The sequence below is a fragment of the Phaseolus vulgaris genome, chromosome 3, assembly GCF_000499845.2.
Source record: "Phaseolus vulgaris cultivar G19833 chromosome 3, P. vulgaris v2.0, whole genome shotgun sequence".
In the NCBI taxonomy this organism is placed as follows: domain Eukaryota; kingdom Viridiplantae; phylum Streptophyta; class Magnoliopsida; order Fabales; family Fabaceae; genus Phaseolus; species Phaseolus vulgaris.
Genome location: NC_023757.2, coordinates 49440676 through 49458082, shown reverse-complemented (window position 1 = coordinate 49458082; position 17407 = coordinate 49440676). Strand labels below are relative to the sequence as shown.

General features: G+C 34.0%; 2 protein-coding genes across 2 annotated transcripts; both read right to left on the bottom strand.

The window, feature by feature from the left end:
- Positions 1–4566: 4566 nt before the first annotated feature.
- Positions 4567–5260, bottom strand: LOC137808403 (uncharacterized). The gene has a single exon (XM_068609485.1). The coding sequence runs from the start codon at positions 5150–5152 to the stop codon at positions 4790–4792; it is 363 nt and encodes a 120-aa protein (XP_068465586.1). The 5' UTR covers positions 5153–5260; the 3' UTR covers positions 4567–4789.
- A 7975-nt stretch (positions 5261–13235) lies between these two features.
- On the bottom strand, positions 13236–13882 carry LOC137808402 (uncharacterized). The gene has a single exon (XM_068609484.1). It carries the CDS (start codon positions 13765–13767, stop codon positions 13405–13407), a length of 363 nt encoding a protein of 120 aa, XP_068465585.1. The 5' UTR covers positions 13768–13882; the 3' UTR covers positions 13236–13404.
- Between the last annotated feature and the right edge of the window lie 3525 nt (positions 13883–17407).

The following is a 17407-nucleotide window of genomic DNA, read 5'->3' as shown; positions in this document are numbered from 1 at the left end:
CAAAAATTAGCATGTCATCCACATACAAACATATAATGACATATTCACCATTTTCAGATCTAAAGTACACACATTTATCAGCATCATTGGTAGAAAAACCTTCACAAAGTAAAACATTATCAAGTTTTTCATGCCATTGCTTTGGTGCTTGTTTCAAACCATACAAAGATTTTAAAAGTTTGCATACCTTATCCTTTTGACCTAGAACTACACATCCTTCGGGTTGAGTCATATAAATTTCCTCTTCTAATTCACCATTCAGAAAAGCTGTTTTAACATCCATTTGGTGAATTACTAACTTATGGACAGATGCTAAGGCTAGCAACACACGGATAGAGGAAATCCTAGTAACAGGTGCAAAAGTATCAAAATAATCTATGTTATGTTTTTGAGTAAAACCTTTAGCTACTAATGGTACTTCTTTTGCCTTATATTTCTCTATGGATTCATCGGGATGGTACTTCTTCTTAAAGATCCACTTACAACCAATGGGTTTTGCTCCTTTAGGCAGATTTACTATGGTCCACGTATTATTTTTCTTAATTGATTCAAGCTCAGTTTTAGTGGCCTTATCCCAATGTTTAGCATCAGAAGCACTAATAGCTTTTACAAAACTTATTGGATCATTCTCAACTAGATAAGTATAAAAGTCATCTCCAAAAGATGTTTTCTTTCTCTGTCTTTTACTTCTCCTAACATCCTCACTCAAGGTATCACTAGCACTATCTATAGGTTGTTCAGATGTACCACTACTCTTTAGAGGAAAGATGTGTTCAAAGAACTCAGCGTTTTTTGTCTCTACTATAGTGTTGCGTTCAATTATATCACTATTAAGAACTAGAAACCTATAGGCAGCACTATGTTCTGCATATCCTAAGAACATACAATCAGATGTTTTAGAGCCTATTTTCCTTTTCTTAGGATCAGGTAACATCACTTTAGCTAAACTCCCCCACACTCTTAGGTATTTCAAATTAGGTTGATAACCTTTCCATAACTCATAGGGTGTTTTACCAGTTTTCCTATGTGGTATCCTATTTTGTAAGAAACACGCAGTAAGCAGAGATTCACCCCATAAATTATCAGGAGCATTAGAACTAATAAGCATGACATTCATCATTTCTTTAAGAGTCCTATTTTTCCTTTCAGCTATTCCATTAGACTCAGGTGAATATGGTGGGGTTACTTCATGAATAATACCTTCTTTTACACAATAGTCATTAAATAAAACATATTCACCACCTCTATCTGATCTAATTCTCTTAATTTTCTTATTAAGTTGATTTTCTACTTCCGCTTTGTAAGTTAAAAACATGTCAAAAGCTTCATCCTTATGTTTAATTAAATACACTTTGGTGTATATAGAAAAATCATCTATAAAGGTTACAAAATAATTTTTACCACCTCTAGACATGGTTTGTTTTAAATCAGCAAGGTCGGTATGAATTAAACCAAGAATTTCAGTTTGACGTTCTACAGAGTGACATGTTTTCTTCGTTATTTTAGATTCTACGCATACATCACATTTACTACTTTGTTTGTCATGCATGTTGATTAATCCTAGTCGTTGCAATTTTATAACATACGAAGAATTCACATGTCCTAATCTAGCATGCCATATATCATACGAGTCAACAATATAAGCAGAAGATGTAGATTCATTCATAATTTCAGAAATGTTTAATACAAAAAGGCCTTGATCACAATATCCCTTTCCCACAAAAACATTGTTTTTTGTCATAACAATCTTGTCAGATTCAAATGACACTTTAACCCCAACTTTGCTTAGTAATGCCACAGAGACCAAATTAACTCTAATTGATGGCACATGTAGCACATCATTCAAAGCTAGAGTTTTACCAGATGTGAGCTTTAGAAGAACTTTTCCTTTTCCTAGGACAGGAGTTGTCCTGGAGTCACCGAGATATACTTGTTCTTCTCCATCCCCCACACTTGTGTAGGAGGTGAACACATTTCTGTTTGCACAGATGTGTCTGGTAACCCCAGAGTCTACCACCCATTTGCTCACATTTGTCACAAGGTTTACTTGTGAAACGACTACCACAATAGTATCTTCCCCTTCGACTAGATTTGCCTTAGGAGGATAGTCGTTTTTAGCCCTATGTCTGCACTGGGGTGCATGATGGCCTGGCTTTCCACAGACAAAGCAATTACCTTTTTTCTTGAAAGTGGGGTTAGTTCCACTGGGACGAGAGAATTTGTTATTAGGTTTCTTTTTGTAATCAAATTTTTTCTCGTACCTTTTTGGAGCTGGTTTGTCTTCTATCACGTTTGCTTTGGCAGACAAAGCTTTGGCCTTTGCAGCAGCGCACTCCTTCCTGTTTGTGTCTTCAATAATGATGTGGGTGATCAAGTCTGATAGAGACATCTGTTTCTGTCTGTGCTTCAGTTGTTGTTTGTAATCCGTCCAAGACTGCAGAAGCTTTTCGATCAAGAGTTCGGACATGAATTCATCTGGTAATTTTATGCTTTCAGTTTTGATATCTTCAATCAGCTTATGATATTCGTTTATTTGGATTTTGATGTCTTTGCCTTCAATCATCTCCCAGCGGTAGTATTTTGCAATTACGAACCTTTGTCTGACGATGTCTTCGGCAGTATATTTGAGGATAAGAGAATCCCAAATATCTTTCGCATTCTTATAAGAAGCATAAACATCGAACAGATCGTTAGATAACACACTGAGTAAAGTGTGACGACATACCTTATTCGCATGGATCCAGTCGTCAACTTGTTTCGCAGCCGTGGTTGAGTCGGGTTTGGCAGTTGTAAGTGCATGAGCAACTCCGTACATGTCCAATAGGGTGGACACGCGTTCTTGCCAACGTCGGAAGTTCTGACCGGTGAAGACTTCAATTTTGGAGACGTCCGAAAATGGTTTCGCAAAAATGTTTTGCGTTGCGGAAGCAACATTTGATGTTCCTGTAGCGGTGTTGTCGTTGTTGTTCGGATTTTCAGCCATAAGTCCTTACGATTGTAGTTAAATGGGCTTTAAAATGAACAAAAGTAGTTTCCCGAGGCGTGAGTAATCACTGTCCGTAAGGACTTATCCGCGGTGTATTCCGCAAGTCCCCCAGGATACAACAAGAACTTCCCGGTAATTTTCGAGGATCAGAACTAGCAAGTTTATCTTTAAAAGAGTAATATCAAATAGAAACCAGAAATATTATAATATTAAAATAAAGAGGAGAGAGAAAGTGAAAAATGGAAATTGGGGAAAGGAAGAAGATGGTGATCGGAGGTAGAAGATGAAGAGGTGTGTGAGAGAGATGCGATTTCTGAATGAGGGAAACCCTTGTTTATATAGGGAAAAAGGTAACAGCCCCAAAAGGCCACTACCCACGTTCCAGCAACCATTGGTGGCGCGATTCCAGGTTCCAACGGCACAGCTTCTTCAACCTCCGAAAATCCAGCAAGTCGTGCGGCACGATCCAAGGTGGAAGAGCAACGTTAGCTTTTCAAACTTTGAGTCATTCTTCGCTTCACTCTACTTCCGTGATTTCCTCCAACAGAAGCATCAAAAGATTAGGGTTCTTCATCTTTGTTTTTCTGTTTTATCTTTATTTCTGTTTTTCAGTTTATTTTGCAAAATTGATTCTGTTTACAACACTATTCACCATCCGAATATCCGCACCACTCTTATCCAAAGAAGCCTGTGCCTATTCAGTCCCATCATTTCCGCTATCTGTCATTCCTTTTTATTTTATACACCCACCAGATTTTTTAAAATTATGAAATTGTAATTAAAATACAGTAAATTAGTAATTAGTTAGATGTATGTTTACATTTGTATATATTTATTAAGTCAACACAGAGAAGAAATTGTTTTGATATGAATGATGTTTGTTACGTCATGGTTAATTCAAAATTGATTGAGAATAAGGAAGGTAAAAGAAAATCATACGAGGAGGTAGAACTTGATGTATTCCATCCAAGATGAGTAGATTGTGGAAAATGATGAAAGGAGGAGAAAATGAAAATGTAGGTTTAAAATGGGAAAGAGAATAATGTTTTTTCCACCTCTAGAAAAGAAAGGTTAAACCCAAGGTAGTGGGAAAGAGAATGATGTTCTTGTCATTCCACCTCTAGAAAAGAAAAATGTTTTGTTGATGTATTTCATTAGAACTAATAAAAATATATTTAAGTTTTCATTTTAATTTGAACTGACTATACTAAATTAATTTAAATTTATTGAATTATTGATTAAGTAATATCATAATACTATTGGAGCTGTTGTGCAAGTTTTGGATTCAAGTGGCCAAAAAAAGTTAATCGCAGAATCTTAAATTAGAAAAACTTTGTTTCCAATTTGATCCTTTCATGAGTAGTTCAACGGAATAACTTCACAAAAACAATTGAACATACAATAAAATAATCAAAACACGTATAACGTTACATGGATATATGGTTTTAGATTTTGCGGAAATCGCTTGTTATAATCAGTTGCAACTTACGACACCAACCATATGTGCCCTAACTTAATCAAAATTGAATAAAAACATAAAGCTGTTAAAAGAAACCAGACATCATCTACTACCAACTCAGTTTAAGAGAATATTTTGTTCTATTAACAAATCCAATACACCACTGAGAAAAAGAACATCTTTGATATTACCAGAACCTATGGAAAACAGGTTGATGAACTTCACATGTTCCCAATTGATTCAAATGAATGGCTAATTAATACTGAAAGTAACCAAACTCTACGAATTCTTACACAAAATACACTAATATTCTGCATTGGAACCCGAAGCAAAGTAGTGTCTGATCATACGTAATGCATGACAGGTTTATTTGACTTCAAATCCCACATGCCTCCTTCCTTCAGATATTCAAGATACCTTGCAAATTCAGGCTTTGCTGTTGTTTTCTTTTTCCTACGAAGAGCCAAGAAGCTCAAGAGAGGGTGACTCTTCTTCTCACTGTTATTTACCTTCTTTGTGGGGTTTCTCTGAAGATTGAAGTCCCCAGAGGTGGAACCTAAAGCCATTTTTGTTGAAGGGTTGGGTCCCCAAGAAGGCAAACTCGTGCTCCTCTTGAGCCCCTCGTTCAAAAGTGCAGTGGTAACTGATTCTTTACCTAATCTCTCATACCTCCCAGGACCTCTCCGAGTACTCATGGATCTAAACATGGTTGGAGGTTGTTGTGTGAAAGACAAGATTTTGAATGTTGTAGTCAGTGTTCAAAGAGTGAGAGCAAAAGGGTTGGTGGGAATAGGATGATGAATGGGAAAACTTGGTGTAGCACAACATTGTGGGTGGGGGGTTCTATATATCTGCATATTTGAAGTCAAGTTTGGATAGCTTCATGATGTTTCAGTCAATAATAATACTATAATCATGTTTGAATATTTACTACGCACATGTGATTTGAAAACATTGAGGTTGTGCAACTTTTGTTGACTATTTCTGTTTTGGCGTCCCCATAACATAAATTTTTTATATCCAAATCTAAAATATGTGTCCACTTCCACGAAATTACATATTGATTTGACTTCAATTATTAACTTATCATGCATCAAATAGAGTAGTTTCCACTGTTATACTCTTTTAAATGTATCAAAATTTGTACTTCGCAGGAAGTAAAGATACTAGGTAACTTATTTATAATCATTAAATTTGTTATAAATTTATAAATTATTTTTAAAATTGTCTTTACTAATAAGGCAGTGTATTATATATTTTTAAATATTTAATTCTTGTATTTTCTCTTCTTATTAGGTTATTTACTATTTTAATTGATTTTTATTTGCTATACATTTGAGACGGAATGTATGGTTCTCAAATTTCTGGTTATAATTTATTTCATGATAATCACCTTTTTCTACTTCTCAGTTGTATTTAATTATATTTTGATTGTATTTAATTCTTTTTATTTGACTTATATACTATATTATTATGTCAAGTAACTTTAATTAGCCAAAATAATATGACATATACCTAATTATCGGTAATATAAGTATGACCTTAAGTCATAACATTAACTATGTTGAGGATAAATACATGATTAATGAGTGGGGAATAAATTATACAGCAACAATGTCTAACAACTTCCAATACCAGAAAATCTAGAATAAAAAATAATTTTAAAAAAAGAAAATAGTGATTAAATTAAAGATAATTTTAAAGACTAAAATAAATTTTGGTTTCTAAATTAGTTTCTATTATTAAATAGTTTCTATATTGGTATCTAATTAACTAATAAGATTTTAACTACCAATTATTTTAGTCTCTAAAATATTTCTAATTTAATTATTATAATAATTAATTATTTTTTATTTTTAAAATTAGTTTTTATTAAATGATTTTTTTATAGTGTTCATATAATGTGACAGACTATTAAAAACGAGTCCAAGTTCTCTAGTCTTTAAATTAATATATTAAAAACGTTTTTAATATATTTTAAATTTTAAAAAACAATGCATTTTAAAGAAAACTAAGAGAATCCAAATTCAATAAAAATACGAACGACGTCTAAAAGCTGAGTTGCACTAATAGGCCTAAGTGACTTGCCTAATTATAAGGGTACATATATGAAAATGTGATTTATATATTCATTGTTGTTAAGTGATAATTAATAATGTTTTGTTGGTTATTGTTTAGAGATAGATATTGTATAGTGCATGACCATCCTAAGTTTCCAGAAATTAATAATGTTCTATTTTTAATCGATAACAAATCCACTTAGTAAGTAGTAAGTAAAGCCTTATAAATCTTCCTAGGACATTTGGCTGCAGTTTAAAGTTTTTGCAAAGTTGTTAATAATGTTCAAGAAATTAATCTTTTCCTCCATTGTGACTCCATGTTAATGCCCATGACAGCAGGCCCAGAATACTCTCCATTGAAACAACTCCCCAGTTTGTATGAGATTAACATATATGAATTGAAATGTTGTTCCTTTTCATTTTCCTGCAAAACAACAACCAACGGTCTTTCCCAGCCAATTGGCCCAGAGAAGTAAAACTAAACTATAACACTCCTAATCGCACAACGGTTTTTTACAGTTTCTCTAACTCTCCCTCTAGTACTGTTAAGAAAAGGAAAGTGAGTATATATGTGGTTGAGCCTTCATTTACTAAAATAGACAGAGACTCATTCTATGTTGTTTAGTTTTTTTAGACTTGTAGTTATTATTGATGAGATATTTGTTGTAAACAGAATCAATTTTTGCAAAATAAACTGAAAAACAGAGATGGAGATAAAACAGAAAAACAGAGATGAAGAACCCTAATCTTTCGATGCTTCTGTTGGAGGAAATCACGGAAGCAGAGCGAAGCGGAGAATGACTCCAAGTTTCAAAAGCTAAACGTTGCCCTCCCCACCTTGGGTCGTGCCGCACGACTTGGAAGTTCTGCGCCTCCACTTTGCTGGATTTTCGGAGGTTGAAGAAGTGGTGCCGTTGGAACCTGAAATCGCGCAACCAATGGCTGCTGGAACGTGGGTTGTGGCCGTTTGGGCTGCTACCATTTTCCCTATAAAAGCAAGGGTTTCCCTCATTCAGAATGCATCTCTCCCACACACCTCTTCATCTTCTTCCTCCGATCACCACCTTCTCATTTCCCCAATTTCCATTTTTCACTTTCTCTCTCCTCTTTATTTTAATATTATAATATCTCTGGGTTCTATTTGATATTACTCTTTGAAAGAGAAACTTGCTAGTTCTGATCCTCGGAAATTACCGGGAAGTTCCTGTTGTATCCTGGGGGACTTGCGGAATACACCGCGGATAAGTCCTTACGGACAGTGATTACTCACGCCTCGGGAAACTATTTTTGTTCGTTTTAAAGCCTTTATAACTACAATCGTAAGGACTTATGGCTGAAAATCCGAACAACAACGACAACACTGCTACGGGAACATCAAATGTTGCTTCCGCAACGCAAACCATTTTTGCGAAACCTTTTCCGGACGTCTCCAAAATTGAAGTCTTCACCGGTCAGAACTTCCGACGTTGGCAAGAACGCGTGTCCACCCTATTGGACATGTACGGAGTTGCTCATGCACTTACAACTGCCAAACCCGACTCAACCACGGCTGCGAAACAAGTTGACGACTGGATCCATGCGAATAAGGTATGCCGTCACACTTTACTCAGTGTGTTATCTAACGATCTGTTCGATGTTTATGCTTCTTATAAGAATGCGAAAGATATTTGGGATTCTCTTATCCTCAAATATACTGCCGAAGACATCGTCAGACAAAGGTTCGTAATTGCAAAATACTACCGCTGGGAGATGATCGAAGGCAAAGACATCAAAATCCAAATAAACGAATATCACAAGCTGATTGAAGATATCAAGACTGAAAGCATAAAATTGCCAGATGAATTCGTGTCCGAACTCTTGATCGAAAAGCTTCCGCAGTCTTGGACGGATTACAAACAACAACTGAAGCACAGACAGAAACAGATGTCTCTATCAGATCTGATCACCCACATCATCATCGAAGACACAAACAGGAAGGAGTGCGCTGCTGCAAAGGCCAAAGCTTTGTCTGCCAAAGCAAACGTGATAGAAGACAAACCAGCTCCAAAAAGGTACGAGAAAAAATTTGATCACAAAAAGAAACCTAATAACAAATTCTCTCGTCCCAGTGGAACTAACCCCACTTTCAAGAAAAAGGGTAATTGCTTTGTCTGTGGAAAGCCAGGCCATCATGCACCTCAGTGCAGACATAGGGCTAAAAACGACTATCCTCCTAAGGCAAATCTAGCCGAAGGGGAAGATACTATTGTGGCAGTCGTTTCACAAGTAAACCTTGTGACAAATGTGAGCAAATGGGTGGTAGACTCTGGGGCTACCAGACACATCTGTGCAAACAGAAATGTGTTCACCTCCTACACAAGTGTGGGGGATGGAGAAGAACAAGTATATCTCGGAGACTCCAGGACAACTCCTGTCCTAGGAAAAGGAAAAGTTCTTCTGAAGCTCACATCTGGTAAAACTCTAGCTTTGAATGATGTGCTACATGTACCATCAATTAGAGTTAATTTGGTCTCTGTGGCATTACTAAGCAAAGTTGGGGTTAAAGTGTCATTTGAATCTGATAAGATTGTTATGACAAAAAACAATGTTTTTGTGGGAAAGGGATATTGTGATCAAGGCCTTTTTGTATTAAACATTTCTGAAATTATGAATGAATCTACACCTTCTGCTTATATTGTTGACTCGTATGATATATGGCATGCTAGATTAGGACATGTGAATTCTTCGTATGTTATAAAATTGCAACGACTAGGATTAATCAACATGCATGACAAACAAAGTAGTAAATGTGATGTATGCGTAGAATCTAAAATAACAAAGAAAACATGTCACTCTGTAGAACGTCAAACTGAAATTCTTGGTTTAATTCATACCGACCTTGCTGATTTAAAACAAACCATGTCTAGAGGTGGTAAAAATTATTTTGTAACCTTTATAGATGATTTTTCTAGATACACCAAAGTGTATTTAATTAAACATAAGGATGAAGCTTTTGACATGTTTTTAACTTATAAAGCGGAAGTAGAAAATCAACTTAATAAGAAAATTAAGAGAATTAGATCAGATAGAGGTGGTGAATATGTTTTATTTAATGACTATTGTGTAAAAGAAGGTATTATTCATGAAGTAACCCCACCATATTCACCTGAGTCTAATGGAGTAGCTGAAAGGAAAAATAGGACTCTTAAAGAAATGATGAATGCCATGCTTATTAGTTCTAATGCTCCTGATAATTTATGGGGTGAATCTCTGCTTACTGCGTGTTTTTTACAAAATAGGATACCACATAGGAAAACTGGTAAAACACCCTATGAGTTGTGGAAAGGTTATCAACCTAACTTGAAATACCTAAGAGTGTGGGGGAGTTTAGCTAAAGTGATGTTACCTGATCCTAAGAAAAGGAAAATAGGCTCTAAAACATCTGATTGTATGTTCTTAGGATATGCAGAACATAGTGCTGCCTATAGGTTTCTAGTTCTTAATAGTGATATAATTGAACGCAACACTATAGTAGAGACAAAAAACGCTGAGTTCTTTGAACACATCTTTCCTCTAAAGAGTAGTGGTACATCTGAACAACCTATAGATAATGCTAGTGATACCTTGAGTGAGGATGTTAGGAGAAGTAAAAGATAGAGAAAGGAAACATCTTTTGGAGATGACTTTTATACTTATCTAGTTGAGAATGATCCAATAAGTTTTGTAGAAGCTACTAGTGCTCCTGATGCTAAACATTGGGATAAGGCCATTAAAACTGAGCTTGAATCAATTAAGAAAAATAATACGTGGACCTTAGTAGATCTGCCTAAAGGAGCAAAACCCATTGGTTGTAAGTGGATCTTTAAGAAGAAGTACCATCCTGATGGATCCATAGAGAAATATAAGGCAAGATTAGTGGCTAAAGGTTTTACTCAAAAACATAACATAGATTACTTTGATACTTTTGCACCTGTTACTAGGATTTCCTCTATTCGTGTATTGCTAGCCTTAGCATCTATCCATAAGTTAGTAATTCACCAAATGGATGTTAAAACAGCTTTTCTGAATGGTGAATTAGAAGAGGAAATTTATATGACTCAACCTGAAGGATGTGTAGTTCCAGGTCAAAAAGAAAAAGTATGCAAACTTTTAAAATCTTTGTATGGTCTGAAACAAGCACCAAAACAATGGCATGAAAAACTTGATAATGTTTTACTTTGTGAAGGTTTTTCTACCAATGATGCTGATAAATGTGTGTATTCTAGATCTGAAAATGGTGAATATGTTATTATATGTTTGTATGTGGACGACATGTTAATTTTTGGTACATGCAATGATATAGTTTTTAAAACAAAATTGTTTCTTGGATCTAAGTTTGAGATGAAAGACATGGGTGAAGCAAGTGTGATTCTAGGAGTCAAAATCATAAGGAAGGGAGATAGTATATTACTATCCCAAGAAAAATACACTGAGAAACTTCTAAAGAAGTTTGGTTACTATGACTTTAAGTCAGTGAGTACTCCTTATGATGCTAACTCTAAATTAAAGAAGAACAGAGGAGAATCTATTTCCCAAACTCAGTATGCCCAGATAATTGGGAGCTTATTGCATTTAATGAGCTTTTCTAGACCAGATATTGCTTATGCAGTAGGTAGATTGAGTAGATACACTCAATGTCCTAGTCAGGATCATTGGGAAGCACTTGCGAGACTCATGAAATAATTGAGAGGTACAATGGATTATGCCATTGAATATAGTGGATTTCCCGCTGTGCTAGAAGGGTACAGTGATGCTAACTGGATCTCTGATTCAGATGAGACAAAATCCACTAGTGGTTATGTATTTACACTTGGGGGTGGTGCAGTTACATGGAGATCAGCCAGACAAACTATTATTGCAAGATCAACAATGGAATCTGAGTTTGTTGCTCTAGAAATGGCTGGTAGTGAAGCTGAGTGGTTGAAAAACTTCTTAGCAAACATTCCTTTAGGAATGAAACCAACCCCATCTGTATCAATGCATTGTGATTGCCAATCGGCAATAGCTATAGCTAAAAATAAAAGCTACAATGGAAAGAATAGACATATACAATTGAGACATAATTTGGTGAAACAGCTCTTAAAGAGTGGAACGATTTCTATTGACTATGTCAAGTCAGAACGGAATCTGGCAGATCCTCTGACAAAACCCCTAGGGAGAAAAATGATTTTAGAAACATCGAGGGGAATGGGACTTAAGGCACTTGCAAACAAACAAGTGATGGAAACCCAACCTTTGTGATTGGAGATCCCATGAATAAGGTTCATATGGGTAAAAACAAGTCACTTGTTAGTTCTGCTAGCACTAAAATTGATTTTAAATCAATTTTGTCCATTCCTATGGTGTGTGAGAAAGTGCTAGATACTGCATTATCGAGAGGATAAACTTTGTGGTTAAAATTCAGAGGTAAAAGAGTTTTAACGATTTACAAAGTTCTAATGATTTTCATATCCCTTATGGGTGGTGTATAATTTGCAGCATACACTTGATGAAATCACCTATATGAGTGTCAAGTGGGGCCGCTTGCATGAGATCTTGGCAAGATCTCTATAGCACTCATGAATACCGGGCACGCGCATGGCCTAGTAGCGCAACACAGCGATAACAGCAAGTAATGTGGGGGTGTATTGTGACTGATAAACCTCTAACACATACTAAGTGTCTTGGTTCATATAGCTTGCTATACCAACTACACTATGTGTTACGTTCATCAATCTAAGACTGGTTCATATAGCTTGCTATACCAGATCTGATGCATTACATCTTAGATGAACCCAGAATATTCCTTTTCTTTCTTTATCTCTATGTTTTATCTTTTGCAAAATGTGGGGGATTGTTGTAAACAGAATCAATTTTTGCAAAATAAACTGAAAAACAGAGATGGAGATAAAACCGAAAAACAGAGATGAAGAACCCTAATCTTTCGATGCTTCTGTTGGAGGAAATCACGGAAGCAGAGCGAAGCGGAGAATGACTCCAAGTTTGAAAAGCTAAACGTTGCCCTCCCCACCTTGGGTCGTGCCGCACGACTTGGAAGTTCTGCGCCTCCACTTTGCTGGATTTTCGGAGGTTGAAGAAGTGGTGCCGTTGGAACCTGAAATCGCGCCACCAATGGCTGCTGGAACGTGGGTTGTGGCCGTTTGGGCTGCTACCATTTTCCCTATAAAAGCAAGGGTTTCCCTCATTCAGAATGCATCTCTCCCACACACCTCTTCATCTTCTTCCTCCGATCACCACCTTCTCATTTCCCCAATTTCCATTTTTCACTTTCTCTCTCCTCTTTATTTTAATATTATAATATCTCTGGGTTCTATTTGATATTACTCTTTGAAAGAGAAACTTGCTAGTTCTGATCCTCGGAAATTACCGGGAAGTTCCTGTTGTATCCTGGAGGACTTGCGGAATACACCGCGGATAAGTCCTTACGGACAGTGATTACTCACACCTCGGGAAACTATTTTTGTTCGTTTTAAAGCCTTTATAACTACAATATTTTGGACTTATTGGCCACAAAAAGATAATCACACAGAATCATAAATTATAGAAATTTTCAATTCCACTTTGATCGTTAGCTGAGTAGTTGAACCGAACAACATGGGACTTTTTTATTCCCAGATAAATAACCACTGATTAGTTGCAGACATCAGCAATTTTGCAGTTTATCAGAAATAGAATAAAAAAATATCAGAAACAAAATCATTATCAACACGGATTCTGTAAAAATTTAATCTCCAATTCACCACTGAGAAAAAGAACATATTTGCATGTTCCCGATTGATTTAAATGAATGACTAATACCAAAAGTAACCATACTCTATACAAATTGTTACACGAAATATACTAATATTCTGCATTGAAACCCGAAGCAAAGTAGTATATGATCATATGTAATGCATGACAGGTTTATTTGACTTCAAATCCCACATGCCTCCTTCCTTCAGATATTCAAGATACCTTGCAAATTCAGGCCTTGCTGTTGTTTTCTTTTTCCTACGAAGAGCCAAGAAGCTTAGGAGAGGGTGACTCTTCTTCTCACTGTTATTTCCCTTCTTTGTGGGGTTTCTCTGAAGATTGAGGGCCCCAAAGGTGGAACCTAAAACCATTTTTCTTGAAGGGTTGGGTCCCCAAGAAGGCAAACTTGTGCTTCTCTTGAACCCCTCGTTCAAAAGTGCAGTGGTAACTGATTCTTTACCTAATCTCTCATACCTCCCAGGACCTCTCCGAGTACTCAAAGATTTAAACATGGTTGGATCTTTGAAAGACAAGATTTTGAATGATGTATAGTGAGTGTGGATAGATTGAGAGGAAAAGGGTTGGTGGGAATATGAGATGAATGAGAAAACTTGGTGTAGCAGAACATCGTGGGGGGTCATTATATATGCATATTTGAGGTCAAGCGTGGTTAGCTTTCATGGTTTTTTTATTCATTAGTATATATCATGTTTTGAATGGTTATGGTTACTGCAAAACTTGACTATTTCTGTTTTGCCGTCTCCACAATTATAAAATTCTATCAACTTCTGAAGTCTATGTATCCACTTCCACGAAAGTGCATAAAAACCTCTCTCTTTTAAATTTGTAGTGTCTGCAAAATGACTTGTTAACAAATTAAATACTCGCTTAGTAGAGAAGGTAAGTTTGAATGAGGCAAAAGCAGTATATAAAAATGTTCAGGAATTGGTCTTATTTCTGACATCAACTTTGTTTAACTTCTAAACAACTAACACTTGTTCAAGTAGAGTGTTCAATTCCCTAATTGTTTTTTGTTTTGTGAGGAATGTTTGAAGATTGAACCAATAAAAAATAAATCCATCCTTATTTTATGAGTTCACGGAAAAGGTAGGTTTATTTGTGATGACGGAACGATTAATATATGCATATATGTACCCAAAGACTTGGTTTGAACGTGTGTGAGATTATATTATACAAATATACTAGTTCAAATTTTCTATTAGATTTTTTATACTGTATTTTCAGTATGCATTGATTTTAATTTTTATATATTAGTTTTTTTTAATATATTTTAAAATATCAGTGTAACTTGAAGTAGAATGTAAATACAAAACCAAACATCTAGCAGAAAATCTAAATTCAAATTTAACCACTTTATTTAAAAGTATATAAAAAAATTAAATTAATAGCAAGGAAAACAAAATGGTGGAAATATATATCAATATCTACATCGTAAACAAGGATAGATCTCACTTCTCATCTATATTAAAATTATTGACATCTAAATCAATTTTTATAATAATTTTTAAATTAATATTAATTAGTTATTAAAATTTTATTTAATAATTATTTATCTAATTTTAAAAAACATTGACCATTATAAATATATAATAATAATTTTGCTTTATTTTTTCTTTGTATATTTTCACCTATATTAAAAAAAATGTCCTTTACATTAAAATTTATCTTCTTCATTCTTCTCCTTTAAACACTCACTCTGCTAGGCACTATGTATATCCTATAAAACAAGTCACATCACTATGGATTTTTTTCATCAAATTATTTTTCAAAGATGTTATCATGAGAGTAGTTAACTCTCTACATCACTAGGTTTTTTTTGGCATAGAAAATCACATCTGATAATAAAACGCCACCACAATGATTTTATTTTGAAATTTCACAAAGCCCATAAAATTTTATTATTATTTTTTTCTAAAAAAAAATAATGAAAAGATTCTAAGTGGTACATTCATTTTTTTTCAATTTAAAGAAAAATTATTATAAAAAACTTGTCCTTTCACAATAAACACAAATCCTCACACGGAACTAAACAAACTATGAAATATAATTTATTTAAAACATAATTAAATGGAAATAAAAAAATATGAAAATGAGTTTATTAAAATTTCTCAAAATTGAAACAAATTTATATGCGAGCTTCTTAAAAATAATAAAGTGGTGTAGGAATTACAAAAAATATTACAGGAACCACAAACAAAAATTAGTTTAAGAAGCTTTTACAAGTAATAATCAGAAAAGTATGAAATTTAAATCTGAATTTATTTTGACTTGACATTGATTATCAACCCTATTTTTTATTGTCTCGAGCTAGAGTAGTCTATAACTACTGGCTTGCACGTTGGCCAAATGTATGTATTTTTATAATTGAAACAATTTTATAAATGATAAATCTAATATTATATAAAGGGTTTTAGGGTTGAGTAATGCAGGTGAATAATTATATATATATATATATATATATATATATATATTCAATTCATATAAATAAACAAATAAATAATTGTTATTACATGTGTAGTTAATGGAGGCTATATTTCACGTACGTCAATTTTATTTTAATTTGTAATGCATGTTTATTCTTATAACTGATGCAGTCTACATGTTTCTATTATTAAGCATTATCTTTTATTTTATAATACAAATGACAATATATTTTATTTGATATTATTAAGATGGAATTTAATTATGTTTTTAGTCTTAAAATTTGAGTCAAATTTGTTTTTTTTTTCTCAAATTAAAAAGAAATTAATCATACAGTCTCAAAAAATAAAATAGTTTCTGTAATTCCAAAAAAATATTTTGAACTTAATAGATTATAATACATTAATGAAATTGGTGATGTAAAATTTGAAAGTGCATATATAGTAAATGCTACGAATGCCATGCTACTTACTTCCATTAAATTATCTAAGAACCAAGTTATAGGAACTAATTTTTTTTTTCATAATTTAAAAGACTAAAAACAAAGTTGCTTCATTGAAAATATAAACAAATCTTAGAACAGTACGATAGTATAAGCAATATTTTATTAACTTCTTACATAAAAAAAATTAATTATTTTTATAGCCTAATTTAAAAAAAGTAAGTGACCAATATATTAGCTTTTTTACCCTCAACCTGTTAATGGATTAGGATTAGATGAAAAAATAATAATTAGATTAATAAAATTCCCATCCATTATTGGATAATGTCAATCTAATCCGACCTAAAATTATACAATCCAATAAGGTATAATTGCATAATGTAGACTCTTTCAGTTAAAACATAAAGCTTTATTTAACTTAACACTTTCGTTAACTTCAAGAACATGATTAGATTGTTCGAAATGATGTAAATAAAGAGTATAAAAAGCATAAAGTATTGGAAATACTACTCGACATAGCTATCTCCTGTTCTAAGCTTCAGAAGTAAATCAAGTCCAAAAGCAAGCACTACTAACAGCGATTTCATTATTCTCTGCTTCTTCCCGTTTTGCATGGTTATATAAAAATAATGGTAAAGTGTAAATTTAAAGCTTGTAAAAGATAAATTTTATTAATAAATTTTTTAACATTCTTGCTCAGGAAAATACTAGGAACAGACTCTAACGTAATGAGTATTTTTGAACAAAATATCTCAGCAATACTATTTTGTGAGTCTAGTGTCTTGTATAATGAATCTATCTTGCAGAAGACAAACACCTCCATCCAGACACTGCAGGTGACTTCAATTTCATTATCAAGATTGAAGTGACATTGCTTGGAAAGTCTTATCCTCTTTGTTGGGTAAAGATCAACTGCGATGCGATGCTTCTGTTGAGAAAACTCGTGTAATGCCAGTAGTGATGGCGTGATTCCGATCATCATGGACATTTTCTTTCTGCTTTTTCTGCTCAGTTGGGACGAAGCACTATCATAAACCTCAACTGTTGGTAATTTGGCATGGGTTGAAAAAGCTTTGGAACGATACACTAATTAAGCTTGATTATCATTCTGCTATAAAGTACTTGAATGGAGAATGTCCTCCTTTACACAATAGTGCTTGTCTGCCTTCTCAGATTCACCAATTATGCTTTGGAGATGAGCTGGTTTAATCGCAGAAGCAAATCAAGCTGCTGAATCTGGCTAAATAAATACAACTTTAGTTTTAATG

What these genes read in the sequence shown, in the direction of transcription:
- LOC137808403 (XM_068609485.1), bottom strand. Translation starts at nt 5,152, where the DNA reads ATGTTTAGATCCATGAGTACTCGGAGAGGTCCTGGGAGGTATGAGAGA.
- LOC137808402 (XM_068609484.1), bottom strand. Translation starts at nt 13,767, where the DNA reads ATGTTTAAATCTTTGAGTACTCGGAGAGGTCCTGGGAGGTATGAGAGA.